This window comes from Takifugu rubripes, chromosome 15 (genome assembly GCF_901000725.2).
Source record: "Takifugu rubripes chromosome 15, fTakRub1.2, whole genome shotgun sequence".
Taxonomy (NCBI): Eukaryota; Metazoa; Chordata; class Actinopteri; order Tetraodontiformes; family Tetraodontidae; genus Takifugu; species Takifugu rubripes.
The window spans coordinates 3,300,420-3,319,448 of NC_042299.1; the positions used below are offsets into that span (position 1 = coordinate 3,300,420).

A 19,029-nucleotide genomic window follows, 5' to 3' on the forward strand; every position below is an offset into this window, starting at 1 on the left:
TCATTCCATAATTGAAGACTGATGGAAGCGTCCGGTGTTTACACAGCATCATTTTACTCCAGAAATCCGTGTTTGTCAGTTTGGAGCCTCTGCGTTGGAAACGCAACCTTGCATTTCTGCTGAATGGAGCTGTTCCTGGGTGTAAACATGAGAATGGCATTTTCTCAAGAGATTACTGCTGATTTCCCATTCTGCTTCATTCTGGAGATTACCGAGTTTGAGGCAATTTAGGAAATTTTGTGTCACACACATAATGAAGTAAAGTCTAATTTCTAAGTGGTGGAGCAACTAAAGCTGTAGCATATGAAACTTTAGAATGATTCAAATTTTCAAAGACATAAACATACATTTTTCTGCACACTAACCACTTTAAAATGCATATATAATTTTATTCAGGTCACACAATGATCTCAGTGTAACAAATGTTTTTGTACATACTAAAATAGGAGTCTTTCCCAGTCTTTGGTTTCAACAAAAACAATCTTAGATCAGCTTTGTAGAAAAATAAATTTTGGAAATCTCTCAAGCTCAGTTGGGGGGACAACCTCTTGCCACTTTGAGGCAAAAGCTAAAGTGTTTGTCCATCACTGGAACTGTTGAGCCTGAAGGTCATATAGCTCCGACACAGCTGGCTGGTCACCAGGCCTCAACAGTGTGTGGAGCATCAGAGCATTCAGAGTTCATGCAGCTCTGCTCTACACATGGAAACGCTGACTGTAATTCATCTTGCGTGCCAAGCATGGAATCTCATTGAATATAATTCTGTTACATTTACAGCCTGAAAAATTAAGCCCAACTGGCTGTCAAACGAGGAAAGTTAATATTAAAATTGAAGGTGAGATAAAAGCAACACAACACAAGAATGAAAACGAAAGCTCAAACAGGATCCATGCCATCTGAGTCACACCCAAATGTGCTGCTGGAAACTGAATCAGTCTGAAGGAGTCAATAGGGTCACAGAAAACAACCAAAAATCACATTAAATATAAGCTAATATCAATAATACAGTGAATCAATATATCTGTAGGTGTGAGGATGTGGCTCCATCTCTCCATTTGTAGACTTTCTGTGTGATCACTGTGCGGCAAAGAGGGCAGCTCTTCTCCTGGTTGAACCACAGAGCGATGCACTCATCACAGAATATGTGCTGCACAGCAGAAAACGATGTCAGCTGGCTTTGATACAGAAAACATACACTATCTGTTGTGATAACACTTCTGTAGGTTTACCTGGCAGAGGAGCGCTCGTGGCTCTCTGTATTCTCCCTGGCAGATGGGACACACGTCTCCCGCTTCACTGCACTGACTCCTAGTGGCTGCTGAGCCTGTATGCTGCGACACAACCGCAAAGCAACCTCCTTATCATCCCCGCACACTCACTGGGAAACTCTATCATCCAAAATTACACTGCTGAGCACTTACCTCTCCTTTTAGGAAGATCCCCATGGTTTTCAGAAGAGATGTCCACTGACTGTAGAATCCCAAGAGCTAGAAAAGAGGCAGAAAGGTCAAGAACCATTCATGCAAACACCCCTCACTTATTGTTTTCACTAAACCCACCTTCATTATGAGGTAGAGTAATGCTAGAAGGATCCCCAGTGTAAGTCCAGGGGTGCCGTCAACTTCTTGGTACGTCACCAGGTAGCGGAACCACACCGAAACTGGAGCCATGGCCTGGTGGACCTGACCCAACTCTTCTGTCAGCATCAGACATCGTCCCTGGAGACACCAAATGAAAAATGAAAGAAAAGAAATTACAAAAAAAGACATAATTTCAATGAGTAGTCTGCAGCAGAGAAATCCAACACTCTCACCTGGACCCTGTAGGTGACCAGTGAAAATGGCAGCAGCAGAATAAGGCACTTAATCCCCATAAAGAGGAACTTTATTATGAGATTGGTAATCCCGACAGCCCACAGAACCTCCCAGAAACCCAGTGGCTCAATGGTTGGGCTGAGGAAGATGAGGCTGGAAAATTGAGATGAAATATTAATTTTAATTAGGAATTATAGGAATATTCATGAGCACATTTAGATTATTCCATCCCACATAGGTCACTAGATGACATGAACCATAGTGGACTGAGGCCCACAATCATTGATAAATTTCAAGAAATTCTAAAAACAATCAAGCCTGTATCTGGCTAATAATGAGAGTTTAAAACAGACACTTACCAATTGTAGAGTGTCTCAGTGTAGAAGGTGTAGTAAAGCAGAAGGCTGGAGAAGCCCATGAACAGCAGCAGCCAGATACACTGCAGCCTTGAGTGACGATCCTGACGGGCACACAGGCACGCCCAGGGTTTAGGGCACAGCATACACCCAAGTGATAATAAATATGGCTTCCACTTACCTGAAGAAAAACTTGAGTTTGAATGCTTTTATTCACATATAGAAAAGTTGTGTACAAGCCAACCCCAACAGCCAATCCTGAGGAAAATAAGCACAGATTCATACAGTTTTTTTTCTTTGTTCCTCATGAATGCACCTGGCTTTGCTTAATATGTACTCACCAAGCGCATGCTGAATTACCAGTTTAGCACACAATATGATGAGAAAAGGAAAACTCTTTTGGAGCCAGCGGATGAGACAACGAAGCTCAGAAAATGAGCTGCTGGGTTCCGACTCCAAATCAGCCTCAGGGGGGTCAATCTCTGTCTCCGAACTGGAGCGGGGCTGTGCCTGACTGCGCCCTTGTGGCTGAGAACGGGAATGGCTGTGGGAGTTAACTCTGCACCTCCTGGATGAGGAGCCCCCACTAGCCTCCCTACTGTTCATGTGCACCCGTGTGTCCTTGCTGTCAGCAGCAGCAACAGGGACTGGAACCCTTGTTATGAGCTCCGGCTGCAGAGTTAGGGTCAAACCGCTGCCTGCATGAGCACCCAGCTCATTTAGATTAGGCTGCATCACAGCAGGAGTCTCCCTTGGTTTCAGTGTTCTTTTGGAATAAAAAAAAACACAATAAGATTGAACATGAGACTCAGGGTGGAGTTCAGAATATGACAAACTCTCATGCAGAGAGGCTGCATCTTGCTGTTCATCCAAATGACAGGACATTAAAAAAAAATACAGCGATACGTTTAACATGAACAAAAAAGAGCTATTTTCAAATCAATGTTAAGTGATTCTGTGCTACACACATCGAGAAATGAACAAAGTTAGTGAGCGAAAGCCTGTTTACATAAACTTGGTTTATGACAGTCAGGAGAGGTCGGGATCGACTGTTAGCGTTTTCTTTACCATCTCGACCCGGAAGTCGATTAAATGTTTTTGAGGGATAATTGTACATTAGGCGACTGAGTATTCCGGGGATTGACATATATTCATACTGTGTGGTAATATATATTCAGACTGACAGACTACACTCATCACTATATGACAGAATTGGCCCGAGCTAACGTTAGCAATTGCAGCTAACGAATGTTTTCAATAAGCTAGCCCATTGGCTGGAAAAGCTTCCGCTCACCTCTCATTTTGCACCCGCAGTTTCATGTTAAGCTTCCAGTCCCCATCTAATAGAGCATCGAAGATGCCAAAAAGAAACAGAAAGTTTAGTTTAAACAAAATGTGGGCATTAAGTCTAAGCTATAAGAGGATCTTCTTTACGACAGTAGATGTCGTAGAATTCCTCAGCGTTTCTCTTCGTGCAGCAAAGGGGAATAAATAAGCACTGCATGCGCGGGCGCCACCTAGCGGCTATTGCTACAAAGCGTTTGACAAATGCTCAAAATTGTATGAATCTTATTTTATCTTATTTGTTTTGAGGGGTGAATTTGAATTTATAACGATGAAAATTTTGTTAGTAGTAATTGAAGAAAAAAACAGTGAGTGTGTGTTCTCTGTGCGAAGTCAGTCATGTTACTCATAAATTAACATCTTTATTTTCCAAATCGGGGCATCATTATAATTTATGATTGTTTCCAGACCCTGAGAATATTATTTTAACAGAAAAATAAGTCACAGGCTGGTCGCAGCTTGGTTACATGCATATTAAGTAAAAGTAAACTAAATCAAGTTTGTTTTGGTTTTTTTTGGTGACCCTTCTTTCTTTTTACGGCAGTTGGCAAACATCTTGTAGGTGTATGGCCGCTATATTCTGGACTGGAGTGTCTAAATCCTACTACTAAGCCTGTTCCTTCTAAATTCATCCTAAATTCTGAATTTCTCCTCAATAACTATTAATTTACATGGTATCCTTTTTTGTTTTAAGCTTTTCTTTGAGTGTGAATCTCTGTCTCTAATATCTTGGACAATGAAACAGAACACGTTCCACCGTTTCCCGCCACCAATGTTCACAATTTCCCATTTCATGCTTCTGTACCATAAAAAGTGTGCATGGCCAGATCTCATCTGTGATTTCTCTTGTCCTATTTTGAATTTCATTATCAGTTTAAATTCCTCTGTCACATGTTTTAGCACATATTTCTTTCTCAATCATCAGTACACTACTTTTTTTCCCCCCCACTTATCTTCCTGACTTTGGACTGTTTTCCATATCTTCCTCACCACAGTTGCCATCACAGTTCAGATTATGCCAAATACCCCCAGTAATCGCCCAGCCATAATAAATACCAGATGCACAATACAGACACTGCACACACAATTGTCATGAACCAGCTCAGGGCTCAGACAAATTAGGGAGAACACGCGTAACAGATTTTAGAAAAAGGAATTTATTGATAGGAATTCTCTTCAACCAAAAGGAACAACAAGCTGTGGAAAGTCTGTAAGGTCAGTAATGAATGCAAGTGTTGGCATGAGGGAACATGCAGTGTATAAAGGTGGTGCATGCAAAAAATACAAACCAAACCAGAACACCGAAGCAGACCAGGAGGGAACCAAGCAAGAGACTGACTGCCAAGACTGTGGAGCATTTACAGCCCTCACAGCTAATCAGTCCAGGTGAGCTGGATCGCCACTTAGCAGCACTTGGCCCACCCACTGCCTGCAGAAGGGAGGAGACAGCAGAGAGGCAGGCAGGGAAAACACAGCCAGGGTCGTCACACAATACTATAAATAAACTATAAAAATATGAGGGGCAATGTGCAAACTCACACAACACACAATGCATTGACTCACTCACGAGATTAGGTGAATAGTCTGTGATGTATTTATCACTTCTTGCCTGGACTTTTGTAACTGATGCTCAGAATATCAAAATAATGAATTTTTTTAAAGGGATCCGAACTGCAGCATTTTAGTGCAAGAGGACGTCCTTTCTCCCATAGTAATGGCACACATGAGACTGTTGCTTACATCTTTATGGGTATTTTGTAACAGGTGTTTTATAAATAAAGTTGAACTGAACAAAATGGATCCAAAAATATGTTGGTTTCAGATAAACAGCACTATTTCTTTATTCAAAAAGTCATTTCAGTGTCAACATGCCTCTGACATTAGTTTCAAAGAGAATCTGAATTCACCTTTATCATTTGTTTATTTGCATTTCTAGTCTTTTCTGGGTTCCACATTTAATTACTCATTAAATTCATTTTATTCAAATATAAAGAAAGCAATTCCTTTTACTTAAAGAACATAATTCATTTTACTAAACTTGCTTTACATGCAAAGACTGCACAAGCAATTCTATAGTTCTGTCCCACTTATTTTAGACAACAAAAATGTGACTAAAAAATCGCTGTGGGGCATTTGATGGCTTTGAGCCCCCGACCAGTCAGCCCTAACAGCAACAACCTGGAAATGGGGGCAATCGACCAAACCTGTATGCTTTTTGATGGTGAAACCCAGACTTGGAGAGAGCATACCAACTCACCACAGACAGGCTTCTAAAGGAATGGAACCCACAGCCTTCTTGGTGTGATGTAATAGTCGAACCACCACAGAGCTTTTTGTACAATTACCAATTAGCTGTGTGTCTATACATTTGGTCATACAGTTATGCAGTGTTGATATGTACATGTGCAGTCATGCATGGAAAAAAAACAGTGTTCATTTGCCGTTTGTATAAACTGTGGATTGGAAGGAAACATCCCAGTGCTCCCATTTAAAGCCCTCGGAGATCAAATGAAGTGGAGATATTAGAAGATGCATGTTTTCTAACTTTGTTTTGGTCAGGATCAAAATAGTGATTTGAATGGGTTTCAATGAGCCAGTTTTTGTTCTTATGGTCTTTAACCCTATAATTGCAGTTGTCATGTCAACAACAGACTAAAATCAAAAATAATGACAAATATTGACAGTGTTTAAAAATGTGTAGCTGTTCAACAATATGCAAAGAAAATAAAAGCCAAAAACATAAAAATGTGCTTGGGTGCTTCATAGGATTGCATGAAAAGTTCACAAACATCAAAGGATCAAAGGATCTTTAGACAAATATTGATTTATTTTATTGTAGGTGAAAATAGTGTTTAGCAAACGTGTCGAATCACTAAATAAAACTATTGTGCACATTCAGGAAAATGTCAGAGCCACAATTGGTATCATCAGGTGACTCAACAGACGATGAAAACCAAAGGATTCAGCTCCACCAACAAGTGGAAGAACTGAGAGGTTTTAATGAAGCACTCTTGGCAGAGAATGAGATGTTTGAGCAGTTCATCATCCACAGTGATAAACAGAACCAGAAGTTCAGTGTAGACCCCCAACGGAACGATAAACTTAAAAAGGGTTCTAGCATCCGCTCAATATCCCAGTCTCGTGAGCTGACCATTGAGCAAAAACTTTATGTATCAGAGACGGCAATAAAAGAGGCACAAAAAGATCTGGAGCAACTCAGAGAAAGAAATATGAAAACCTGGGATCACTATGTGTCCACCCTGGAAGAAGCAAAGTTGTGTCTTGAAGAAATCAGGAAAGGGAAGAAGGAATTTGAGCAAAAACTGCTCAGACGCGCGAATGAAAAAAGGCTGGAGATGAAAGAACCTGAGAAGTTGCTCCTGTACATTGTCGACAAGTCCAAGACCACTAAAATTGAAATGTTGTCTATAAAGAACAGTGTATTAAAAGGCCTCAAGAATAAGCTTAAGCATGATTTTCAACAGAAAAAAGAAAATCTTAAAATCTATTATGAAAAATCTGTCCTTTTCCAAGGGTGGAGTAAGCAGAAAAGAGAAAAGCCCCTGGGGGAACTTCTAGGTGACTATGTAAAAACGCAGCATGTCATCACTGTACATAAAGAGAAACAGAAGGGTGTGACAGCCGAACACACAAAGGTTTGCAAAAGGATTAAAAAGAGGGCGGAATTTCTGGTAAAAACTGAGAATGACATTCAACAGGCGGAACAAGGACGTTTGAAGGCAGGAAACCTGAACCGACGCCTGCGCTCTCAGATGGAAAATTATGAGGTCCCTGAGGTAAAGGAGTACTTAGAAGCCAGGAGGAGATACAAGAAGCTGCAGCAGGATATTCGAATTTGGGAGAGGAAGGTCAAGATTGCTCAGATGATTTTATAGATTGGTACGAGTCCAGAACAGCCAGTTACTGAGGGAGGGCCATACCTAGGAGATGCCAACATCCACTAAAGCTATAAGTTGCCAGAGCATAAGATTAAATAAAGAGAAAGATGAAAGCAAGTCTTTGATCGTTATATGTTGCCGTGTAACAGGAAACCAATTCTGATTTTGTTCTGAATCAAAACATTTTTCACACAACCAATTTTGGGTTGCAGCTGCAGATTCCTCTGTGCCCAAAATAAATAGGACTGAGGCTTTGTTGTACTTACACTACTTCCGACAATGACAACAGATGCCAAATGAGGATAGGGACCCATGTGCACATTGTTGATAATCTAGTAAATTCTCTGCGGAAGCAACCTAGCAGCTGATAAATTGTTCATTGTATTCTGCTTTGTGATTCTGGTAGCAGTGTTCATTTGACCTTACACAAGCACTACTGCTAAGATTGCTATCATAAAAATAATTATATTTTTTCACAAAATTGTGCTGCACAAGAGGCTTGAAGGCCAGAGCAGGAAGGATCCTCTTTCTGTGCATTTCACTCTCACCCAGACAGACTTGTACTGTAAATACTAACTGCGATGAATTGCCAAACCATGTGCAGAGCACCAGGCGTGTCTGAAACTTTGAGAGCCCATTTAGGGCGTCAGCTTATCCTGTCCTCTCTCCGTCACACACACACACACACACACACACACACACACACACACACACACACACACACACACACACACACACACACGCACACACGCTTGTAATTGTATGGATTACTATACACAAACACTATTTTTATGTTTTGAGTTTACATTTCTAATATTATGTGTGATCAAAGTGAAGAAATTAACCCCCCCCCTCACTTCCATCGCATTACATCAAGCTTGAGTGTAATGTTTTAGTATCACGAAAAGAACAAATATACGCTCAAAATATGAGAATCTGTTTTACTTTATATAGCACTTTATTTTATCATTCACCATTATAAACAATTAATACTTGTTAGAGATTGTGCTCTTTAGGTAGTTTTAGTGTAAATGTTTATAACTGTCTTGAACATTCAACCTCAATAAACCAAAACTCCTTTAGAAAGTAAAACATGATTATCACATCAGGATAAATGGTGCCAGTCGGAACCATATTACCCAACTTCACTAAAACATAAATGATATTCAAAGACTTGTATTTGGACATTAATTGAATTTTATTAAGCCAGGTGATATTACTGACAATGAAATGATGCAGATTTTTTTTTTAAAGATTTTCTTTCCTTCCCAACGTCAGTTTGTCCATTTGTTCGCCTCTTGGAGCATGGTGAAAAAGTTGCTCACGGATATCACATTAACTGGGGATGTCTTCCATTTAAAGAAGGTCTCATCCTGGACAACTTCTTCATCCGACAGTACATCAAAAAACATCCGCAGCAGACCTACACAGACACGCACCAGCAAAAATCTCAGGAATAAGTAAATAGAAAAACACCACTGGCATCCGAATTTGTAGTTCAAAGTTAAAATGAACAAATCCATGACCGTCGAGGTAGATCGACGTGACACTCACCGTCAGGTTGGTCTATGTGGACCACCAGCTGCTGCAGAACGTTCAGGGCCACCAGCTGCTTCTGGCCATCAGTGATGTACCTCTTGAGGAGGCTCACTCTCTCGAGCAGCTCATAGGTATTCAGTGTATAAACCCCACCTGACAACACAAACACTGTCTTCACACCACTGTAAAGAAACTGAACACATCTAATCATGGACCATAAATTGTCACAGACTGGTTTTGTGTATGTGCTCACATAATGTAAAACAGACATCTATGTGGACTAAAACTAATGAAACAGGCTTAGTTTTCTGCCTCTATTATAGAACACTTACAGTCAACAATGACTGACTGGCACACTGCTCTCATCAATGCCCTCACAAACCCCTCTGATGACCTCTGCCTGTCATTGAGGGTGTTCTGGGAGGGGGGAGAGGAACCTTTGTTAGTTTAATGCCTACAGTCACAATCTCTATTGAAAAATCCAGTTTAAAGGTCATTCTCATCAGGAGTTACCTGGATCCACTCTTCTATTTTATCATTTACAGAGTTCTGCAGGAGTCTTTTTAGCGCTTGGTATACTTCTTCTTCATTGCAATCCTGCGCTTGTGCTTCCTCCTTTGCGATCAATGCTGATAAAGGCTTTGATAATGATCCACCTTTTGGGGTTGTCTTGTGTTCAACTGCAAAGAGCAACAAGTAGTGAAAAACTCCATCCAGATGTCTGCTTAAAGAATGCACCAAATCTTTTGGCTTTTTCAGTTATTTACCAGTAATTTTGCTGACAGATCTAATCTGTGTTCCTCTGTTTTGCTCATTCAGGAACATGACAGGTTCTCTCTCTTTCGGTCGCCAGCTCATCTCAAAAGTTGAGCTGCTGCCCAAATGGTTGCGCTGCTTCCTGTCTCCATCACAGTCTTTCACATTAAAGGATTGGCCGCGATCTGCCGACCTGCCACGACCTCTTTGTTGTATGGCGTTTTGCCCTTTCTTGAACTGGGACTGCTCCCTCTCTTCAGCCTGCTTCACCTCTTGGTGAAGCTGCTGAAGGGTTTTTGGTCCGTCATCTTTCTTGTGAGGCACCCAATTGTTCTGAAGGTCACACATGAGATGTGATGAGAATTCAACCGTGACTTGCAGACTAGATTCATGATTTAACCATCAAAAAGTCTCACCTTTCTTAGGGCCACAACATCCTGCAACATGAATTTTATCCTTGTGGACATCTTCCACTCCTTCAGCAGGTAGAAAATGTAGTCATAGTAGCTATTGAGTTTTGGCTAAAAGGAAGGAAATAAAAGGAAGAAAATAAGAGTCCCACTCATTCAGTTTATGCGTGGACAGTGTGTTAGTGTGTTTATTTGTGTATGTGTGTGTGTGTGTGTCTGTGTGTGTGTTGCACACAGCTCTCCTTACCCTCTCAGTCTCAGTGTCCAGGTCTTTCCCCACCATGGACAGTAGCTTGCACAAACACTCCATAGACTCCTCGCACACGTCCTGGAGGAGTTTAACTGCGCACGTGTGTATTATTGCCTCCGTGATCATTCTCTGCTTAAAAAGTTCACCGATAAACCTCATGTTTGCCACTGAACGCACGCGGGTCTTGAGTTTGGTCTGCTCCAGGTCCACCTTTAACTGTTGCTGCTCTCCTTCCTTTGAGGGCAGATTTACATGTATTTAATTTAGGTGAAACACTGTAAAGCTTACATTCAAGTTTGAGTTCAAAATCTAACTATTCAACCGTTCTTCGAGCAAACACAATTTTGTAGGAAAAATAAAAATTTCTCATGAAAGGTGCATTTATAAAGCTGAGCTTCAGTCCAATAATTGCGCTTGCATATTTCGTTCCGCTGCCGGTACTCACTTCTTGAGCAACAGACACATTGGTTTCCTTTTCCTTCAGAAGTCCGTTCTCGAACTCCATCTGACATCTCTTAAGAAGAAGATTATGAAAGTAAACAAATCCATCGCTGCTCCGGGACGAGACCATCAGCTGATGTGGGAAAGGTTTGGCATATCATTAACAATAATCTGGTCCAAATTCAACCAATCGTACAGACAAAGAATGCAGAGTTTACCCCCTTCAGGTGGTGACACATTTTCGCATAGGTTGCGCTGTAGCTCTGCTCGGACAAAGCTTTGTTAACGATGAGCTCAACGACCGCGTTCAGTGTCTCCTCATTGTTGATGTTGAGCTCATCCACCTGTTTCATGAGGCTCTCAAACCTCTCAGGGGTGAGCTTGTTAAGGATGCCCCGAAAAGTTCTGATCAGATTTTCAGTCATCCCTTCTGTCCGTCCATGTCCCTCGCCACCACACTGGGAGCTTCTGATGGAGGGAACCTGTCCTGCCCGGTAACTGTTAGTGCTCATTGTTGGAGTCTGAAACCACAAGAAAAAACAAAAAAACAAACTTTTGCTATAATTTAGAATGACAAGTAAATTCATAGTGTCACATACAAATATGCCATTTTCTTTGAAGTGTTAAATGTTTTAGACTGAGGGAAAATTTCACCCTAAAATTTCCACAATGGCCTGTTTTTCTGTTTGGTGCTTTGAATAAATTGAAGAATATGGGGGTGGTGGTAGCTGTTGGGGACTTGGCTGAAAAGTGGAGGGTTCTTAGTTCAGGCCCCAGTGCAGACAAAGCAAGGAAGGTAGTAGAGGAAGGTGTAAGAAGCACTGCCTAGTCAGAGCACTGCCGAGGTACCCTTGAGTAAGGTACCAAACCCACAATAGCTCACATAGGGCCCTGTGATGAACTCAACCAGGGGTATACCCTGCCTTTGTCTATATGTGTGCCCTCCCCATGACCCCGAAAAGGATAAAGTGGTCATGAAGATATGAGAATATGAATACATATGGTAAAAATGCTAAAGAAAAGATAAACGTTCATAGTTTCAAGACGACTAAAAGTGCAGCCTTGTAAAAGCTCAGTGGCAGTTATCTTAAAACTATCAGAAAAGGGAGTTCACTCACTTGCAGTAGAAAGTCGGTATTTGGACTGTAGTTTTGCTGGTTGTTCCTTTTTAAATGTTACAATTAGCATTAACTGTTTTTAGCAGGTGCTTTGGTTTGGATTAAGCTTTGCAAACCTTCAGCCGGATTTAACAACCGGTATGTAGAAGTTAGGTCTTTTATGTGAGGTCTTTCATGTTTACTTCAATGAAAAAACCCCTGTCTTTCATGTTGAGACCTTGATCCTTTGACCTTTGATGCGCTCTGTGACTCCGCCTCCAAGCAGATCCCCGCCATCTGGCTTTGTGCCTATGCTTTTGGTCTAATAGTCAATCCTCCATCTACTTTGTTCTTTAGAAGTGATCTTGCTCTCATCAGTTTTATTACATTAATTAAACTGAATTCATTTCTACTGTGTCCATAAAGAATTCAACAGGTCTAAAACCAACTCATTTGTGTTAAATTTGAATTGCAGCAGTTGTGAAGCATGTGGCAAACTTTGCAGACACATATGTTTCAAGCTGCTAACCTGTGATGTTATTTCTTGTGTAGATTTTCTCCCCCCCCCCCCCCCCCCCCCCCGCCCCCCCTTCTGTATTCATGTACAGGTCGCCACCTTCATAATCTGTAAAATGACCTACTGACCTCTGACCCCATTGACCCACTCAACCCAACTCTACTGGCAGCTTATTTTAATTAATATAATGTATTTCTCTGCTACCTATTCTCTCCTCTACCTGTCCCCCCCCCTTCTCTCTCTCTTTACCCATCTGGTCATCAGCAGGAGGGTCCCCCTACATGAGCCTGGTCCTGCTCAAGGTTTCTTCCTGTTAAAGGGGAGTTTTTCCTTGCCACTGTTGCTTGTTGGAGTTCAGGCCCTGGGATTCTTTGAAGTGCCTAGAAACAATTCTGATTGTAACAGACGCTATATAAAAATAGCTTGATTGATTGATTGATTGATTGATTGATTGATTGATTGATTGATTGATTGATTGATTGATTGATTGATTGATTGATTGATTGATTGATTGATTGATTGATTGATTGATTGATTGATTGATTGATTGATTGATTGATTGATTGCTTGCTTTGGGGATAATTTATATTGCCTGATCATGAGTAGCTTAGAATTAGGAACATGAAGTGGAGCAGATGTCACTTATCCCACATGATTCTAATGTTTGGCCCATAAGGAACTTCAAACAGATCAGAGGGTGGTCCAAACACAAGAGGAAAAGGTGCTCTTTGTAGAATAAAAGGGCTCTGTGTTAGTAAAATTTACACTAAATGAATGTCTGTCAAGGCCACCAGGGTTTCTTTTGTTTCAGAGCCTCAGACTTGGAAGACTTGTTTTTTCAGCAGTTAGACACCAAAACATGGGTAATATTTATTGAGCAACCTCTAAAAGCATACACCCAGCCCCTAGTCCACCACATGGTCCCCATTTTGGCCCATCTTGGCTGGGTATATAATAAAAATAGTTACTTAGAAACAAAGCAGAGACCAGACACCAGTCATTTTGTCCGATATTGTGACATGTAGGATAATAGTGTTTGTATTTAGGCAGTAGTGATAAAGGGTAACATATAATTGTAAGGTTCAAATTTCCTGAAAATTACAGTAAAAAAGAGGGACATCGGCTGTCAAATAACCTCAGGGCTGTGCTTCTCGCAGGGCACTTGAACAGAACCATGGGTGGCACCACATCTGTTCCAGGGTAATATGCTGATCCGGGTTAAATAGGACACAGCTCTTCAAAAACTTCTTACAGTCTGAGGAGGGTAGACAGAGAGAACAGTGACCTTGAGCACAAAAGCTGCATTCATTAATTACAAGTTCGGACAATTGTAAAATATTAATAAAGAATAGAAGCAGTAGCATCTCTTTACCTTCAGACACTTTCAACTCCATTATGGTCTGGGTGAGGAAATGTTTGCGGTGCTGCATCCCTGTTGTGATGTGAGAATAATTATTATATTGTTATCATTTAAATGCATTTGTATGTTTAGCACCTAAGTGCATGAAGAAGAAACAGAGTGTTTTTCACCTCTCTTGATTTAGTACACTTGTCCAGAGCACCAGATTTACTGTGAGGTTATTATCTGAAACCCTGAAAGCATCTTGGGAGGAGGTGAAAATTCCACATGGGTAACGAGCTGATGTGAATAAAGGAAGGAGGTTTGCAGAGCAGCAGCAGACCGACGGAGGGTGTTCCAGAGTGAACTGCTGCTCGCTCTCCCTTGCAAGGTACCTGTGTGTGTGTCTTTTGTTGATTCACGCAGGGTATTACTGGGTTGCTCTGTTTCAACTCTAACATGTGAACATGTCAGTATTTTCACTCAGTAGTACGAGGAGGATGGAGCCGAGTTGGCAGACGGTGGTCACATTGGTGGTCGTAGGTTCCCTGGTGGTTAAACTCTGGAGGCTCATAGAAAGAGGTTCCTGTGAGGAAAGAAAAAGGTTTTGAATTAAAGCGTCTACTGAAAAGCTCCAAATCAGACATCAGCATGAGTTCAGCCATACCGACGGAGCTGTGATACCCCGGCGTCACAAAACAGCCCCAACCAAAGTCAATAATGCGCACTCGAGGAATGAGCCGGGCTCCATCGTATTAAATCAGTATGTATTCTGGTTTTAGTTCATGGTAGAACACGTCTGCCTTATGGATTTGAATTGCAGCTTCCACCAGCTGCCTCATGAATTCCTGATGGACAGAAAGAAGAGTTAAAGAACATCCAAGGATATTATCAGACCGAGCTCTGCAGTGGTGGAAGGCGGTCCACTGTAACACGTTCATGAGCCAGCGTTATTACCTTAGCCAGGCCCGTCAATGTAGTCAAACAGGTCCATGCAATACTCTGGCCTCTCCATGATCAGTAGGACTTCATCATCCAGGCTGGTCCATGGTAATGGTGATATGACGGCATTTTCCCCTACAGAGTCCCCTGCTGTCATCACCATCAGTATCACCTCCAGTGGGGCGCAGTGGAGCTCACCGTTTATCACCTGAAGAGAGGTACACAACATGCTCGTCTGTGGTTTACTGCTGGTCATCAATGAAAAAGGAACAGCTCCACACTAAGTTCAACAGCGGCTGGTAGGATCAAAGTTAGCCTTACCACTGACTGGTATTTGACCAAGGCTTAATTGATGATCTTAAATGTCACCTGCAGTAAAAGAATCATGTGTCACGGAGAGCAGTGACAATTATAAGTGTATGCGTGTGTTTGGTGTGATTCAAATAAAAATACTTACTGGAAATAAATTGTAGTTATGTAGTAATGTTTGGACCATAAGGAACTTCAAACGGATCAGACAGTGGTCCAAACACAAGAGGAAAAGGTGCTCTTTGTAGAATAAAAGGGCTCTGGGGAGAGAAGCACTCTGTGGAAGTCTCAACAAGAACAAATCACTCCCCAAAGAAGTGTTGACATCAGTCTGAAGGCCGCCAGGCAACGGCTGGAGACTGTGGCACCTTCTAATCATTTCACTCAGTGGGTTTTCATCAACAACAGCCTTCACAGCAACTTCAATGTGAGGCAACATATCATGAGGTTTGTACAAAATTTGTTGTTATTTGTCAATTGAATTGGCAAAACGCACCCTTTAGGACCAACGATCAAATAATTTTTACAGTCCAATTTGATTTGTTTTTGCTATATATGCTGTAGGAATCAAGAGCAGCAACATAGAAACACTCATGCAAAGGCCTCATCAGACATCAAAGATGCACAAGCAGTTGACATGGTCACAATACTCAATACTAATGTGGAAATATCCAGCATACCCAAAAATAATTTGCAGATTGCAAATACTGAACAGCGTGTAATGCTTAATTGTCAGGAATGGTGAAAAACAAACCATCAGGAGCATGATGAATGCTGGCATGCCGCGTACGCAACAAACCTCTTCATAACAAACTCACAGGAGTCCTTTCAGAAATGAGGAGTGCATGTTGAACATGTGCCATCTGAAATGTGAGATTACTCTGCAGCAGATGTACCCACAGTAGTGAACATGAGTGTGCACAGTAGAGCACACTTTCAGAAGAGCAAACAGCCGAAATTGTTGCTCCGCTATCAACCAAAATTTATATTTTTGCCCCATCATCTTCATTTGGTATTAGAGGATTTTCAGAGGGTGAATGAGAAATGTAATTATTGCAGCTTGCAAAATAAGTTCAGCATCTGTTTCACTACATCAGTGGCCTCCCTACTGTGCTCCCGCTACGCAAATTGATTTCTCTTATACGAGAATTGTCTAATTTAACATTTATGTGCCCAGTGTCCAAAGTTCCCACACCTACAGCACTTTCCTTTCTTTTGGTTTACATTGTGCACTGGTGTTTTTGTCTGTACATGAAGCGGTGATGGCTGACTTACAACCTGCACCAGTTGTTTAGTGTTTGCAGATTTTCCAGGAGTGAAAGAACTATCTTTGTACATTTCCATCATTGTACCAACGAAATCACTTCACTTATGTGGACGCCAATTCTGATTAGCAACTCGATACAGATTAGCAATCTGTGGATTAACATTTGACACGAACATGCTCACTTATTAGGATCCTGAACACAAAAAGCAATATATGAGTCGCCAGTGGTGAAGGCAGGGTTCTTAATAACTTCTCTATCTGTATTGTCCAGGGTCACATTTAGAAATGATGATTGGGAGAAAGTTAGGAGTGTTAGTAAGCTAGAAATTGGGAAAATTAATGTGGATGATCATATTGATACGTTAAGTCACTGTGTACAGAAATTCTAGAAGTTTGCAAGACAGTCTAAATAAAAGTGAGAAATAAAATGTTTATGTTAAAAAGAAATTACAGCTATCAGATCACAAGCCAGGGTAGGAACAATCATAAAATATTTTTTTTTTAAAGGAGGGATAGGGAAGGTTCTGTAACTCTGTAGGAAGGGAAACAGATGATAAAAAACATTGAATGGAGATAAAAAGAAACTTGGCTACTACCCTGGCCTAAAAATGGTGAAGTAAAGGCAGCAAGGGACGAGGAGGTAGCAGAAATGTTTATGAGACTCCACACTTCAGAGGATATTAGTAAAGAGGTAAGAAGGGGAAGAGAAAGTACAGTAAAGTAGAATAAAGAGCTGCTGCAGCATGAAGAGGATACAAATCAATTGTTAAATATACCATTTACAACAGCTGAGTTGAATCGAGCGCTGAAGAAAACAAAGACATCAGCGCCAGACAAGGACCAGAGCTGAAACATAATGACAGATCATTATAGTGAAAAAGAAAAGGATGTGTTATTTCAGGTGTACAATAAACCTCGGGAGAAGAATATATCTGTTTTTTTATGTAATATGAAGAAAACATGCTCAAAAAACTAAATATAAAGTAATTTTTATACATACATATTGTATCATTATATTTTGTCATTTATATAACCATCATGATACATACACCCTGGCCCAAAAAAGTCTAGATTTCTAAGAAGTTACCGTTTTTATTAAAATACTGGACTGTTTTGAACACAGTTTTAGTAGTTTCTGCAATCTCCTTAGATGTTTTCTCTGCTTGATACATGCCAATAATTTGACCCTTTTCAAACAGACTAACATCTTTCCCACATCCACAGGATGTGTCTTTCAACATGATTGTTTAAGAACTAAAAAAGCACTCTTTGCATCAGTGTGGGTTAAAAAAAATTGTAGCCAGCTGAAAGATAATCACCAATGCAACAATTACTCATTAGGAGGCTCTTAACGGTTTGCTTAATTAAATCCATGTGGTGACTTTTTGGCCGGGCAGTGTATTATTTCATATTAAGGTCTGGAGGACTTAATGATCTGGTGGTCTTGTGACATTTTCCAGAAGATTAAAGAGGGTCAGAGTAAGGTAACAGAATCATGAACTGCAGACTTAGCTGCGGGAAGAACAGGTTTATTTAATTACCTAATTGATTAATCATTGCAAAACAAAAATGTCTTCATTGTGACAAACCCAGAAAAATGTAGACATGCTATTTCCCTTATAAGCATATTATACTTTTTCCATACAATTTTTAATGGATAAGATATTTTTAAAATTTAATTGTTTCCGATTATTTATTTTTTTACAGAAAAATAATGATTATTTAAACATACAAAATGACCAAGACAAAATCTGTTCATACTCAGTCTCACACTGTAATATTGTAATAACAATATTAATAATAATAATTTGACAATTTTCTGTTTGATCAACTAACCACCAGGTTGCGCTGTAAGATAAGGAGTGAAAAGAACCTTTAACATAAAACACAGATGAACTGTCACGGATCAAGAAATACCCCCAAACTTCAATTCGATAGAGGTATAATATTGGGGTTTTTTAAAATTTGATTTTAGCAAAATGATTTTGACCTTCATGTTACTAACAGGAAATAAGAATAACAAATCAGTCTTTTTGCAGTAAACAAACTAAAAAAATACCAAAAAGGATTGATGAACACACATTATCTTAGTTTGAAGGTGGTGTTACATTCTTGGCATCTTTACAGCACACTAGTATACAGAAACATAGAAAAAATGCTCCAGTGCCTCATCTCTGTTGCTGCTTATTGAAGACAGGCTCGCTCTTCCATTCCTTCTCCTCTTTCTCTTCCTCCTCCACCTCTTTATCTTTAAGTCTCACATCAGGTTTTTACAGAGGCAATACACTGGCAGCATCCCCTTCCCCCCTTCCTTCCCTTTCTTCTTAATATACCCATTCATCTCGAGCAATCTTGGAAATAAACTGAGCCTCAGGGGCCACGACATGTCTTCTTCGTCATCAGGCTGTCTGATGCGTGCAGCCTGGATCCAGGCCACTGTGCTCACTGTGGTTACCCTTCGGTGCTTACACCATCCTAATTCTGTGCAGTAAACAGTCTAAAGTCTTGGATCACATTGACTGACTGTGAAGGTGATTAGCAGTTTGTGTGTAAAAGCCGTTTCAATAGCCTTGGCTTCCTGTGCCTATAGTGACCTGGCTGATGCAGATGTTACTGAGGTCTGGGCACCATAAAGGAATTCCTTGCTATTAGTCTGTATTTTGAATTGATGCCTTTAATTTGTCCTAAAATAGCTAAAGCAGTTAATGCTTGTAGTGTGTGTGTTTGTGTGAATGTGTTTGTGTGTACG

General features: G+C 40.6%; 3 protein-coding genes across 3 annotated transcripts; 1 reads left to right on the forward strand and 2 right to left on the reverse strand.

The window, feature by feature from the left end:
- Positions 1-354: 354 nt before the first annotated feature.
- Positions 355-3,666, reverse strand: rnft1 (ring finger protein, transmembrane 1). Its single transcript, XM_003970750.3, has 9 exons — positions 3,465-3,666; positions 2,512-2,936; positions 2,352-2,428; positions 2,174-2,274; positions 1,814-1,967; positions 1,560-1,718; positions 1,422-1,487; positions 1,230-1,331; positions 355-1,147 (listed from the first exon to the last, which is right to left on the reverse strand). The coding sequence occupies exons 1-9, from the start codon at positions 3,488-3,490 to the stop codon at positions 1,013-1,015; spliced, it is 1,245 nt and encodes a 414-aa protein (XP_003970799.2). The 5' UTR covers positions 3,491-3,666; the 3' UTR covers positions 355-1,012.
- A 2,751-nt stretch (positions 3,667-6,417) lies between these two features.
- LOC101069619 (coiled-coil domain-containing protein 113-like) lies at positions 6,418-7,521 on the forward strand. The gene is made up of 2 exons (XM_029848648.1): positions 6,418-7,170; positions 7,234-7,521. The coding sequence occupies exons 1-2, from the start codon at positions 6,418-6,420 to the stop codon at positions 7,408-7,410; spliced, it is 930 nt and encodes a 309-aa protein (XP_029704508.1). The 3' UTR covers positions 7,411-7,521.
- A 1,077-nt stretch (positions 7,522-8,598) lies between these two features.
- Positions 8,599-12,467, reverse strand: LOC115252661 (eukaryotic translation initiation factor 4 gamma 3-like). Its single transcript, XM_029848480.1, has 10 exons — positions 12,436-12,467; positions 11,028-11,330; positions 10,814-10,942; positions 10,366-10,602; positions 10,125-10,229; positions 9,720-10,041; positions 9,466-9,632; positions 9,285-9,369; positions 8,968-9,105; positions 8,599-8,836 (listed from the first exon to the last, which is right to left on the reverse strand). The coding sequence occupies exons 2-10, from the start codon at positions 11,319-11,321 to the stop codon at positions 8,688-8,690; spliced, it is 1,626 nt and encodes a 541-aa protein (XP_029704340.1). The 5' UTR covers positions 11,322-11,330; positions 12,436-12,467; the 3' UTR covers positions 8,599-8,687.
- Between the last annotated feature and the right edge of the window lie 6,562 nt (positions 12,468-19,029).

Excerpts from the sequence above, each read along its gene's own strand:
- LOC101069619 (XM_029848648.1), top strand. The coding sequence starts at position 6,418 with ATGTCAGAGCCACAATTGGTATCATCAGGTGACTCAACAGACGATGAA. Across the intron at positions 7,171-7,233 it reads TGACAGCCGAACACACAAAG|GCGGAACAAGGACGTTTGAA; the intron begins GTTTGCAAAAGG and ends GACATTCAACAG.
- LOC115252661 (XM_029848480.1), bottom strand. The coding sequence starts at position 11,321 with ATGAGCACTAACAGTTACCGGGCAGGACAGGTTCCCTCCATCAGAAGC. Across the intron at positions 10,943-11,027 it reads TGTGTCACCACCTGAAGGGG|CTGATGGTCTCGTCCCGGAG; the intron begins GTAAACTCTGCA and ends TTCCCACATCAG. Across the intron at positions 10,042-10,124 it reads ATGTTGTGGCCCTAAGAAAG|AACAATTGGGTGCCTCACAA; the intron begins GTGAGACTTTTT and ends TGTGACCTTCAG.
- rnft1 (XM_003970750.3), bottom strand. The coding sequence starts at position 3,490 with ATGAAACTGCGGGTGCAAAATGAGAG. Across the intron at positions 2,429-2,511 it reads GGTAATTCAGCATGCGCTTG|GATTGGCTGTTGGGGTTGGC; the intron begins GTGAGTACATAT and ends TATTTTCCTCAG. Across the intron at positions 2,275-2,351 it reads AAACTCAAGTTTTTCTTCAG|GATCGTCACTCAAGGCTGCA; the intron begins GTAAGTGGAAGC and ends TGTGCCCGTCAG.